Source organism: Pelophylax lessonae, assembly GCF_965119305.1.
Source record: "Pelophylax lessonae genome assembly, chromosome: 2".
Lineage (NCBI taxonomy): Eukaryota > Metazoa > Chordata > Amphibia > Anura > Ranidae > Pelophylax > Pelophylax lessonae.
In genome coordinates this window covers 722,717,213-722,729,470 of record NC_138769.1, presented here as the reverse complement: position 1 = coordinate 722,729,470, position 12,258 = coordinate 722,717,213, and the positions used below count along the sequence as shown (strand labels likewise).

At 45.7% G+C, this 12,258-nt stretch overlaps 1 protein-coding gene across 1 annotated transcript in view; it reads left to right on the top strand.

Moving 5' to 3' along the window:
• MRPL48 (mitochondrial ribosomal protein L48) overlaps nt 1-11,386 on the top strand; it is a 51,235-nt gene extending 39,849 nt beyond the window's left edge. Inside the window, exons 6-7 of the mRNA XM_082244748.1 lie at nt 1,644-1,733; nt 11,061-11,386. Coding sequence (XP_082100874.1) covers nt 1,644-1,733; nt 11,061-11,135 — 165 coding nt within the window. The 3' untranslated portion in view covers nt 11,136-11,386. The remainder of the gene's footprint in view (nt 1-1,643; nt 1,734-11,060) is intronic.
• The last annotated feature ends 872 nt before the right edge of the window (nt 11,387-12,258 follow it).

The window sequence follows — 12,258 nt, the reverse complement described above, 5'->3', positions numbered from 1 at the left end:
CTTTTTGAACCTTGTGGGATTATATGGGAGGGGGCTATATGTGTCCGTGTCCGAGAGTAATCTATTCATCTCAGTATAGTATGAAGATTTGTCCAGGACCACAATCCCCCCCCCCTTTATCCGCGGGTCTAACCACAATGTCATTCCTCTTTTTGAGGGATTTTTTTGTGTTATATGACTGATGATTGTACTGTGGAATCAGGTTCTGAAGCCATAATCCGTCTGGCTTTTAGCACCATTTCTTTTTTATTCATTTTATATATGTTTTTATTCTTATGTGCAATATTTGTGTCATATCAGTTTTTGTATAAAAATTGTTCCGGTCTGTGATTGCTCCGCTCGGTTCTTCTCCCGGTCTCTGGACTGTATGTCTGTGATTTGAGGATGTCCGGTTCTTGTTTGCGGTTCACCGCATCCACTTCCGGGGTCCGCTGACGATTAACATCCGGCTTCCGGTTAGAGCCGAGTGGAACGCATATGCGTGTAGTTCCGCATTCGTCACTTCCGGCTAAGTCTTTTATATGCGTGCTGACGTTCCAGCCGGGTCTGCCTCTGATGATGTCATTTTCTTTGACGAATCTTGTTATGTTATATGCTCCTTCACATTTCGTTATGTGTGAGTACCATTCTTTATGTAAATAAATGTTATCCTGTACAGTCTGCACTATTGTCCTCCCCTTTGTGTTGAGGTACTGGAGTTGGGATCAACTTGCAGCAAGCCCAGGTGATACTTCCCATATCAGGCTATCTATACCCTACTGGTGTCAGCATATCAGATCAGTTTGAGTCGGAATCCCTGAAACAATTTGGTGGTCCATCTTGCTCCTCTTGGATTCATACATCGCTCTGATTTTATTGATCTCTGGTAAGCGCATAAGAGTGCACATCACAATTGGGTGCTGGCTTTCCTTTACCTGCACAATCTGGATCTGGGATCTTGCCCTTTTTTTTCCCCTTTATGGACTCTATTTGGACTTTTATGGATGATTATACTTGTATATAGTGTCTGGCGCTACTACATTTCTTTATATAACCCCGATAATGGTGCTCTTCAGGGAAGTTCCTCTCAGCAGGCGGCTCCAGACCAGATCCATATTCCCTGGAGAGTCTACACTCACCCGTATGCTGGAGCCGGGCAGGAGCACCCCGTTATGGGTCAGGAGAAGAGGCAGGCGCCGGGGGATCTGGATAGAGGCCATGACCGGCCACACAGGGCAACAGGGACGCTATGCGCAGAGCTGGCTACGTCATGCGGCTCTCGTGTTGTTAGAAAAAAAAAAAGAGCTAAGCGAGAGACGCTCAGTCAGCCATATGTTCTAGCGCCCGTTAATTTAACGGGCTTAATGTTTAGTATATATATATATATTAGTTAGCAAAGACTCTGGAGAATAAAATGGCGTTCTTTGCAATATTTTTTTTGTCACGCGGTATTTGCGCAGCGGTCTTTCAAACGCAGTTTTTTTTTTTTTTTATTAGAAAAAATTCATGTAAAAAAACTAAACAGTAAAGTTAGCCCAAGATGGCGGCACCCTTTATCAGTCTTGGGGCTTTTGGATGTCTACACAAGGGAGGCTTTTACAGGTGTATATCTTTGATGTTAAAAGTGTTAATGGTACCGGCTATTCATGGTGGTCTTTTTTTAGGTGAGTGGCCTCAAAGCTACACTGGCCCCTATTATCCTGGAGGTCCTCATGATGAATCAGCCAGAAGGGGTCCAGCTTCAGGTCAAGGAGGTAAGAGAACTGATCTCAGATAATAAACAGATGGAATGGCTATGACCTCTCCACTGACCTTTCTACCCGTATGAATTCAGAGCATGCAGCTTGCAGATGCCGATCCTTTTTAGGTTGCTTTGCTCCACTCCCATTCCTGGGCGCACGCTGTAACCGTGGAACTAAATTCCTCTACTTTTGGTGCGACGCCACGGACGCACAGTTGACCAATCATATGGTAGCTGCCAGTAACAGGAGCTGGAGAAGGCGGCAGTTAGTTGGTGGGGCTGAGATAGGTTCAGTTTTTATATCCAACTATTGAGAGGGCTGAGATGAACATTTTAGGCTTGGTGTACAGGGCTACTGAAAGAAATCATGGGGCCCTATACAGCCCACCTGACCAGGCCCCTCTCCTCTGAAAATAACAAATGATATCTGCACCTCCACAGTGAGTGATTGGTACTGATTGCTCACTGTGTTCATTCAGGGTGTCCCTCCCCCCCACTCACCATTCTGAAATAACCCACCTGTGTGCTCTTAGCAGCTACTGGCAGGAGAGGAGGGCAGTCCGCAGCACTGCGATGGAAAGGGGCACCCTGGGGTCCCAGATAGCAGGGAGAAGGGGGCGCAGATACTAGAGCCGATCCCCCTGCAGTGCAGAAAGAGGTTGAAAAGAAAAGTAGTCACAAGTGTCAGCAATAAGGCACAACTGCTGGCCCTCCCGCTTGGCTGGTCCCCTCTTTTGAACTGATGAGGCCTGGGCCTGGTACTGGAGGGCGGGCTGTACTGCCTTATCCAGCAGCCCTGTTGGTGTAGGTGACCTCTGACCTTGCAGTTGAGGATATTCATCCAAGTTTAACATGCCAAGTACTTCCACACTCCGGGACTTGCAGTTCCTTTCCGTTTAAAGCAGGGATCCTCAAACTATGGCCCTCCAGCTGTTGCGGAACTACACATCCCATGAGGCATTGTAAAACTCTGACATTCATAGACATGACCAGGCATGATGGGAATTGTATTTCCTGAACAACTGGAGGGCCATAGTTTGAGGACCTCTGGTTTAAAGGGTCGGAGATTGTCTCAGTCCTGCCTATCCTACAAGAGGCTAAAGCCAGGCTCTGTTTTAGTTGTAAAAAGCAAAAAAAGTGTCTGGCGCTAGAGTAACGAAACCTGCGCCCCCCCCTCTATGATGAAAGGAAAAAACATATGGGGGTCATAGAGCAGCTATGTGGGAATGGTGCACCAGGATGGGAGCTCAAAGTATACAGTCACACAAGCAATAGCCACAAAGAAGCGCTGAATGGACCCACCAGATGGGGAGTGATGGCAGCAAAAAATGTCGTAAATGGTAGAAAATTCTGTGTAATTGAAAAAGCATTAAAGAGTGTATTGGGGATAAATCCATAAATATGCATGCATGATATAAGGCAGTGGTAAGCCCTGTGCAAGTACCCCAGACCTGTGTTATGAAACCCAAATGGGTAAAAGTCTCACAGGATGGTTCCCATCTGACAAGCTGCTGAATAGACAAGACCAGGCAGGACGGTGCAGTAGTACAGGCGGCCATGTTGTGTTCCAAACCGTAGATTGGTGGTGAAGGAGGGTCCTAGGGGGTCATGGAGAAGAACAGGGAAGATCCCGTAGTGCTAGGTGGAAGAAAGGCAGGAGAGGTACAGACTGAGAGAGCCTGCTCGCGGCTGGTGCACAACGGTAAAGCAACTCGGACGTGACATCAGACCCTCAGGGAGTAGCCATCCAAAGCGAGGCTTGAGCAGCCGGTGGAACGCAGATGAGAAGGGGAAATCACTGTTGTCTCTGGTTGTCCTGACAACACGTTTGGGGCATAGCCGCCCTTTCTCAAGTGACTTGAGAAAGGGCTATGCCCGAAATGCATTGTCACGACAACCGGAGACAACAGTTAGTCCCCCTGCCTCCCCTTCTCATCTGCGTTCCACCAGTAGATCCGGCCACCTACCACTGGCGGCTCAAACCTTGCTTTAGACGGCTACTCCCTGAGGGTCGGACGTCCCGTCCAGGTTGCTTTCCCGTTGTGCATCCGCCGCGAGCGGGCTCTCTAGGTTTCTCCGGCGACCCCACCGGTCTGTACCTCTCCTACCTTTCTTCCACCTGGCAACACGGGATCTTCTCTGTGACCCGCTGGGACCCTCCTTCACAACCAGTCTACGGCTTGGAACACGACACGGTCTTCTGCACTACTGCACCGTCCTGCCTGGTCTTGTCTTTTCAGCAGCTTGTCAGATGGGAACCATTCTGTGAGTCTTTTACCCATTTGGGTTTCATAACGCAGGTCTGGGGTACTTGCACGGGGCTTACCACTGCCTTATATCATGGATGCATATTTATGTTTTTATCCCCAATAAACTCCTTAATGCTTTTTCAATTACACAGTGTCTTCTACATTTATGACATTTGTTGCTGCCATCACTCTCCATCTGGTGGGTCCATTCAGCGCTTCTTTGTGGCTATTGCTTGTGTGACTGCCTGTTTTAGTTGTGCAGCCACAAGTCCACCCCAGACTCACTCACTGGTTTCCAGGACTGTGTCTCTTCCCCCTTCCCCCACCAATACAATATTTCTGGTTGGCTTTAGGCCTAAAGGTCCCAATAAAGTCCCAGTCTCACTACATTGGACAGCTGCCGCACAGTTAAAGCGGAGTTCCAGCCATTTCACTCACCTGTCCAACGGTCCAGCGATGCGGCCGCCCGAAGCCTCGATCCTCTCCCTCTGCGCCGGCATCACTGCTGTGGGCACCTGGCTGTGACAGTTTGCGGCTTCACAGCCGGGTACCCACTGCGCATGCGCAAGTCGCGCTGCGCGTCTTGATTGGCCGGCAATCTTCTGGGACCTCTGACGTGTCCCAGAAGATTGCAGGGAGGGAGGGGGAGAGGAGAACTTCCGCTCAGGGCGCCGCGGCGCTCCGAGCGGAAGTGGGAGCAGGTACCTTTTCAAAACTAGGTACCCGCTCCCCCCCCAAAAAAAATGACATGCCAAATGTGGCATGTCAGGGGGTTAGAATACCTAAAGCGGAAGTTCCACTTTTGGGCGGAACTCCGCTTTAAATCATAGCTGTTTACCTGTCCAGCAGCTGTCCGTTCCTGCAGCAGTGAGCTGGCAGTAGGGGGCGGTGTGGTGCACAATTCAGCGCATCACACAGCTCTCTTTTAAAGATTTTATCTACTGTAAGTGTACAAAAAGTGACACTTTGTTTATATTGCTGGACAGCAGCGCGATTCGCTGCTTTGCTGTACGGCACACAATCCCGTCCAATGCACTGTGATAAAATCCAGCATATCTGCATTTTAGCACAGCTCCATGCTGCATTTCAGTGTGAAAAAGCGGCATAGAAAACAATTGTTGTGACTGGCATTTTACAGTGAAAACACCGGTAACCACACTAGTGTGAATTCTGCCTAGGGCCAGTTGAGCTACAGAATGGGTACAGACTCTTCCCATAAGAGTCCCAAAGGGTGGTGAGCAGGGGAATGCGACTGCAATTGGTATGGGTGCCCTGTAAAGTGGATCTAAACCTAAAGTATAAAACATTAAAAGGAAAAGTTTTATGGCTAAAGATTTATTTTTTTCGGAAATAGTAAATTTGCTGCTTGACATACCAGCTCCGTGTACAATGAGTAGAGCCGAGCGTCAGAATGATGTATGTCCTGTGCACATGATTAACATCAGTGACCGAACAATGTCTTAAGCCCCGTACAGACGATCAGATTATCGAACGATCTGTCGTCTGTTTTTTGTTGCATGCTGGTCTCATGTGGAAAGTGAAGAGGTTATTTTCATACGAAAATTCCCGTACGACAGAATTCTACTTCAGAAGTGATGTCGTGTTGAATTGCTTTGTATGTGTTCTTTCGTTTCTGAGCATGCCTAGTCTTGCTCTTACGATTTTTTCCGGACGAAAACTGTACTAATGAGACGAAAATCGGACATTGTATTGAGGTACAATATAAATTTTATAGCCTGCACATCCAGTTTTTGTTGTCCGTAAATTCGTAATCGGCTGTCGAAGGCACTATACTAACAACCCGAAAATCGGCGGATCGTTTGTCGGTCGAAATTTCCCTTCCGATTTTCGTATCGTGTGTACATCATGGCAGGAGTTGGGGATATCCTGCAGACACATTCATAGTTAGGATAAAGAAAGACACAACTCCATCTAGTTCAGCCAATAAAAATAAATCCTACAATCCCATATACACAATCCTATACCCGCAGTTGATCCAGAAGAAGGTGAAAACCCCCAGCAAAGCATGATCCAATTTGCTACAGCAGGGGAAAAAAAATCCTTCCTGATCCCCCGGGAGGCAATCGGATATTCTCTGGATCAACTTTACCTATAAATATTAGTACCTATTTATATTATGTACACCCAGGAAAGAATCCAGGCCTTTTTTTAAAGCAATCTACTGAGCTGTGCAGAACCACCTCTGGAGGGAGTCTATTCCACAATGATGAACTTTTCTTATAAAGTAACGCTGTGACAGGTTCTCTTGAAGAAACAAAACCTCCTCCCAATGCTAAAGCCACTTGGTCACAGCCCTTGGTGAATACTTGGTGCTTCTGGGGTTTAAAGCGGTTGTATCCTCGCCCAAAAAAACAAAAACAAACCCTGCAGGACAAAGGCATAATGAGCTAGTATGCATCGTATACTAGCTCATTCTGAAATACTTACCTTAAAATGAAGCCTGGATACCACTGAGGGAGCTGTCATGTTCCCTCGGCGTCTCTTCCGGGTTCGGCGCTGTGAGTGGCCGGAGCCGTGATGACGTCACTCCCGCGCATGCACACGGGAGTTCATATTCCGGCACCTTATTCGCCGAACCTTCAGAGCGCATGTGCCGCTAGTGTCAGCGGCTGCATGTAGGGTGAATATCTCCTAAACTGTGCAGGTTTTGGAGATATTGTACCTACAGGTAAGCCTTATTATAGGCTTTATTATAGGCTTACCTGTAGGTAAAAGTTAAAGAGGAAGTAAACCCTCCTCTGTAACTTGTACCTATAGGTAAGCCTATAATAAGGCTTACCTATAGGTACTGTAAATATCTCCTAAACATGTACCGTTTAGGAGATATTTACCTTACATGCAGCCAGTGACGTCACTGGCGCATGCGCTCTGAAGGAACGGCCGCTGGTGCCGTTTCTTCAGAGACCCGTGCCGTGACTATCGGCTCCCGCGGCTCCGGCCAATCAGATGGCCGGATGCTGCGATCCAGGAAGACGGGCGACAGGACATGTCGCCCGTCATAGAGGTGAGCGGACGGCACGGCGGGGGCTCGTTCTAAGGTAAGTATTTCATAATGAGCTAGTATACGATGCATACTAGCTCATTATGTCTTTCTCTTTCAGCTTGTAAAAAAAAAAAAAAAAAAAATTAACGGAGTTTACAACCTCTTTAACCACTTAAGCCCCGGAGGATTTTCCTGCTAAACGACCAGGGGGTATTTTGCGATTCGGCACTGCGTGACTTTAACGGACAATTGCGCGGTCTTGCGACGCTGTACCTAAACGAATTTGACGTCCTTTTTTTCCCACAAACAGAGCTTTCTTTTGGTGGTATTTGATCACCCGTGCGATTTTTACTTTTTGCGCTATAAACAAAAAAAGAGCGTACATTTTGCAAAAATAACAATATTTTTCACATTTTTTTTATATGAAATTCCCCCCAAAAAAATGTAAAAATCCAAATTTTTTAACATTTTCGGCCAATTTGTTTTATGCTACCTATGTTAGGTAAAAAAAAATCGCAAAAAGCGTATTTTGATTGGTTTGCGCAAAAGTTATCGCGTTTACTAACAAAGGGAAAGATTTTTGTCATTTTTGTTGTTTTTTTTTTTTTTAAAGTGTAATGGCGGCGATCTGCGTTTTTTTTTTTTTTTTTTTTTTTTTTTATTTGCGGTACTGCGACATTGGGGCGGACAGACCGGACCCTTGACTGACATTTTTGACACTTTTGGGGTTACCAGTGACATTTCTACAGTAATCAGTGCTATACATATGCACTGTTACTGTAAAAATACACTGGTAGTGAAGGGGTTAACTTTATTTGGGAGGGAGGGGCTGTGTGTATCCCTAGGGGCGTGCTTTCTACTGTGATTGGCTGTGGCTTGAGCTGTAAGGACACTGATCAACGGATCTACATACTAGATCCGAGTGATCAGTGTTTTTACAGCGAGGAGAATGACAGGTGGCTTGTTTACACAAGCTGCCTGACATTCTCCCTCTCCCCCGCCGATCGCCGAGTGACCGGCGGACATCGGGTCCGCTGGTCACACGCGCGGGGGGGGGGGGGGTCCGCGGGCGCGCGCTCGCTCCCCAGAGCCTCACAGGCAAGCGACGTAGACCTACGTCACTCTGCCCGTGAGGGGCTGACTGCCGCAGTAAATATACTGTGAGCAGTCGGCAAGCGGTTAAGTATACTATGATACTACCGCTTCAAAAGCGGTCACATGACTGGGAAGGAGGATTTAACCTCTGATAGATGGGGGGGGCGGCTAGTTCTTACAAGAGACCTGGTCACTGCCTTGAATGGACAAAGTAACAGTCTCTTTAACCACTTAAGCCCTGGAAGATTTTACCCCCTTCCTGACCAGGGGGTATTTTGCGATTCGGCACTGCGTGACTTTAACGGACAATTGCGCGGTCGTGCGACGCTGTACCTAAACTAATTTGACGTCCTTTTTTTCCCACAAACAGAGCTTTCTTTTGGTGGTATTTGATCACCTGTGCGATTTTTTTTTTTTTTTTTTTTTTTTTTTTTTTTTTTTTTTTTTTTTTTGATCATGCGCTATAAACAAAAAAAATAGCGTAAATTTTGCAAAAATAACAATATTTTTCACATTTTTTTTTATATGAAATTCCCCAAAAAAATGTAAAAATCAAATTTTTTTTTCTGTTTCAAGTATTTTATTGAATAATGCAAGTAAGTAACAACGTTTGACATACAGAATAATGCAATGTAATGTAAACAAAGCTCGGTAACAGAGCATGACCAATAACTGTAACTACAGCAAATCGTGAGGGTTAGTAGACAAGGGGTGGTAAATGGGTTGTCACGAGAGAGTAGTGATTGGCATTACCAACCCACCGGCACCCCATATAGGGATCCCACTGTGCCTAGGTGGGGAGGCAAAACCAACCAATTGTTAAACTAAAAGGGAACAGTACCCAAATCTACCGTATCGTGTGGGAAGAGGCAGGGGGATGAGAGGAACCTCACGGGTATTTACCAAACAGGAAAAACATAGGCTACAGTCAGCCAGAATGAGGGAGCAAGTCGAACGGGTAACCTGTTAACTGTAGTTAAAATGACAAGGTAGAACAAACTCAGACGTTGTAGGAGCTACAACATATGTATGCAGAAGCAAGGAAGCAGGGCGAGGGGGGACAGGGAGAAGGGGGTAACAAGAGGGGACAAGGATATAAGGGGGAGGGGTAGAAAGAGGGGGGAAGAGGAAGGATCGCCGGGGGGAGCCAGTACATAAGGAGTGGGGGTTTTGGGTCCCCAGGTTTGGTTCAGGGCAGCAGTAGGGAGCTATCAAAATTGGGGGGCAGAAAATTGTCAACCCAAGGTTGCCAGATTCTATCATATTTCTCGACTGTATCCGTCAAAACAGCATCGATTTTTGGCGTGAATCATAGCGTTGGTGATTCAGTATTTCACTTCAGTCAACGGCAGGTGTGGGGATTTCCACGCTTTCGCAATGGTTTGTTTAGCCGCTGTTGTGACCTGTAGGAACAGTTTGTGGCGGAATTTGGACACATTATCCGGTTTTACATTCAAGAGAGCCAGTAGAGGGTCAGACGAGATCGGAACGTCCATCAGGGTGGAGAGAATATGGAAGACGGCCTGCCAAAACTTTTGCACCAATGGGCAAGTCCACCAAATGTGCAAGTGTGTGCCTGTCTCCAGGCAACCTCGAAAGCATGTTGCAGAGTAGGAGGGTGAAAATTTTGCAATGCGTGCGGGTACTAAATACCACCGCATCAGCACTTTGTAGTTTGTTTCCGAGGCTACTATATTTTGTGAGGCTGTCTTCGTTGATTGCCAGATTTTGGACCAATCTTCAACATCTATGGCGGACCAAAGATCCTGTTCCCACTTAGTAGTATACGCGGGTGGAGTGCGGTCGGGGGAGTCAGTGAGTCTGGTGTATAACGAGGATATGAGGCCCCGGGCATGTGGGTCATGGAGGCAAGTGTGTTCAAAAGAAGTCATGTTGGGTAAGGAAGAGTCAGTGTGGATACATTTGGCCAGGAAGTGCTTAATTTGTAGGTAGCGAAAGATTTCCGAGTTCGGTATATTGTGAGGTTCACAAAGCGTTGGAAAAGGCTTAAAGGAGTTGAACGTGATCATGGAATGTGCTCTGAGAAGGCCAGCGGTCACCCAATTACGGAATGCCGATGGGGTTTCCCAGGCTGGGGGGAAGGATGGGTTGTGTAGAAATGAAAGCAGGGGGTTGTGGGGGGATTGGAGCTGATACTTAAATTTAAGGGTATCCCAAAGACGCAGGGAATGACATAGGATAGGATTCGAGACAGACCGACGGTGTCAGCCATAATAAATTAGCCACAGAGAGGGGATCAAAAATCAAAATTTTTTTAACATTTTCGGCCAATTTGTTTTATGCTACATATGTTTGGTAAAAAATCACAATAAGCGTATTTTGATTGGTTTGTGCAAAAGTTATCGCGTTTACTAACTAAGGGAAAGATTTTTGTCATTTTTGTTTTTTTTTTTTTTTTAACGCGGCGATCTGCGATTTTTTTTTTTTTTTTGCGGGATTGCGGCGGACAGATAGGACCCTTGACTGACATTTTTGACACTTTTGGGGTTACCAGTGACATTACTACAGTAATCAGTGCTATACATATGCACTGTTACTGTAAAATGACACTGGTAGTGAAGGGGTTAACTTTTTTTGAGAGGGAGGGGTGGTGTGTCCCTAGGGGCGTGATTCTAACTGTGATTGGATGTGGCTGTGTGGGTAAGAACAGTGATCAACGTCCTACATAGTAAAATCGTATGATCACCATTCATACACAGGGGAGAATGACAGGCGGCTTGTTTACATTAGCCACCTGCCTTTCTCCCGCTGTCATGGACGATCGCGAGTGCCCGGCGGACATCGGGTCGCTCCCCAGAGCCTCACAGGCTAGTGACGTACCGGTACGTCACTAGCCTGTGAGGGGCTGACCACCGCAGTATATGTACTTGCGGCGGTCGGCAAGTGGTTAAAATGGAATTCCCTTTTTATTAGGCCTTCTTTACCTTCCTTTTCTGTACATCTCAGATGTTGTTTTATTGTATCTCCGCAGCATACAGAAGCGGATTACCTGAAAAGATTCAAAGTTCGGCCAGATGTGGAAAAGATGAAAGCTGCCATTAATTGAGACTCTACTAATGGAGATGATTGGAGAATCCTAGAACCACCAATGAACCTCTCTGGATACACCGGGCAACTGAAAATCCGCTGAGCAGCTGTGAAATGGAGAAATTGGGCCAGGCTAATACCAGTGTGTGTGATGTTGGGCACTGGTCAGAGCTGGTAAAGGGTGGGATGAAGGTTATGGATGACTGTCATTTTTTTATTTTGTACAATACTTGTAATATTTAAAAATAAAAGTGAATAACTCAAAATAAATTGATCTGTTTAACTAGAATGCGACCCACAACACCTCGTCATCACTTAACATTTAAAGCTGAACTCCAGTCTGGTTATTAATTTTTACCCATACTTCCTGTCCCTATATACAGTGCAAACTTCTGGGCCGGAAGGATTTTCCCCCTTAATGACCAGGCCATTTTTTGCGATTCGGCACTGCGTTACTTTAATGGACAATTGCGCGGTCGTGCGACGCTGTACCCAAATAAAATTGATGTCCTTTTGTTCCCACAAATAGAGCTTTCTTTTGGTGGTATTTGATCACCTGTGCGATTTTATTTTATTTTTTGCGCTATAAACAAAAAAACAGCGACAATTCTGAAAAAAAAACAATAATTTTTACTTTCTGCTATATAACATTCTCCAAAAAAAATTTGAAAATTAACATTATAGGCCAATTCAGTTTTCTGCTACATATTTTTAGTAAAAAAAATTTGCAATAAGTGTTTTTTAGTATATAGAGGGGGATTAACCGCGCTTAAAGAAAATAATATTGAACAGCAGCAACTTCAAGTGTGACCACACCCTGTAGAATATTTGTAAATTAAGTTGCGCTAAGTGTGATAAATGGAGATGTAAAGTCCATAAAGTCCCAATAGTAAATGATGATGACAAAATCCTAGATGTAATCCTGGACCAGACTCCCTTAAGGGTATAGGCTTACCAGATTCAGGTAAGAGAAAAGCAGATGCTCAATGAATCTTGTCACCTTGATAGAAGATCCAGGCCCACGTGAGCGGTAGACTCAATGGTCATTGGATCATGAAAAAAATGTAAAATACGCAATAGCGTAAAACCCAACAACTAGGTAAATATCACCAATGTGACTTGAGAATAACGTGTGTAAAAAT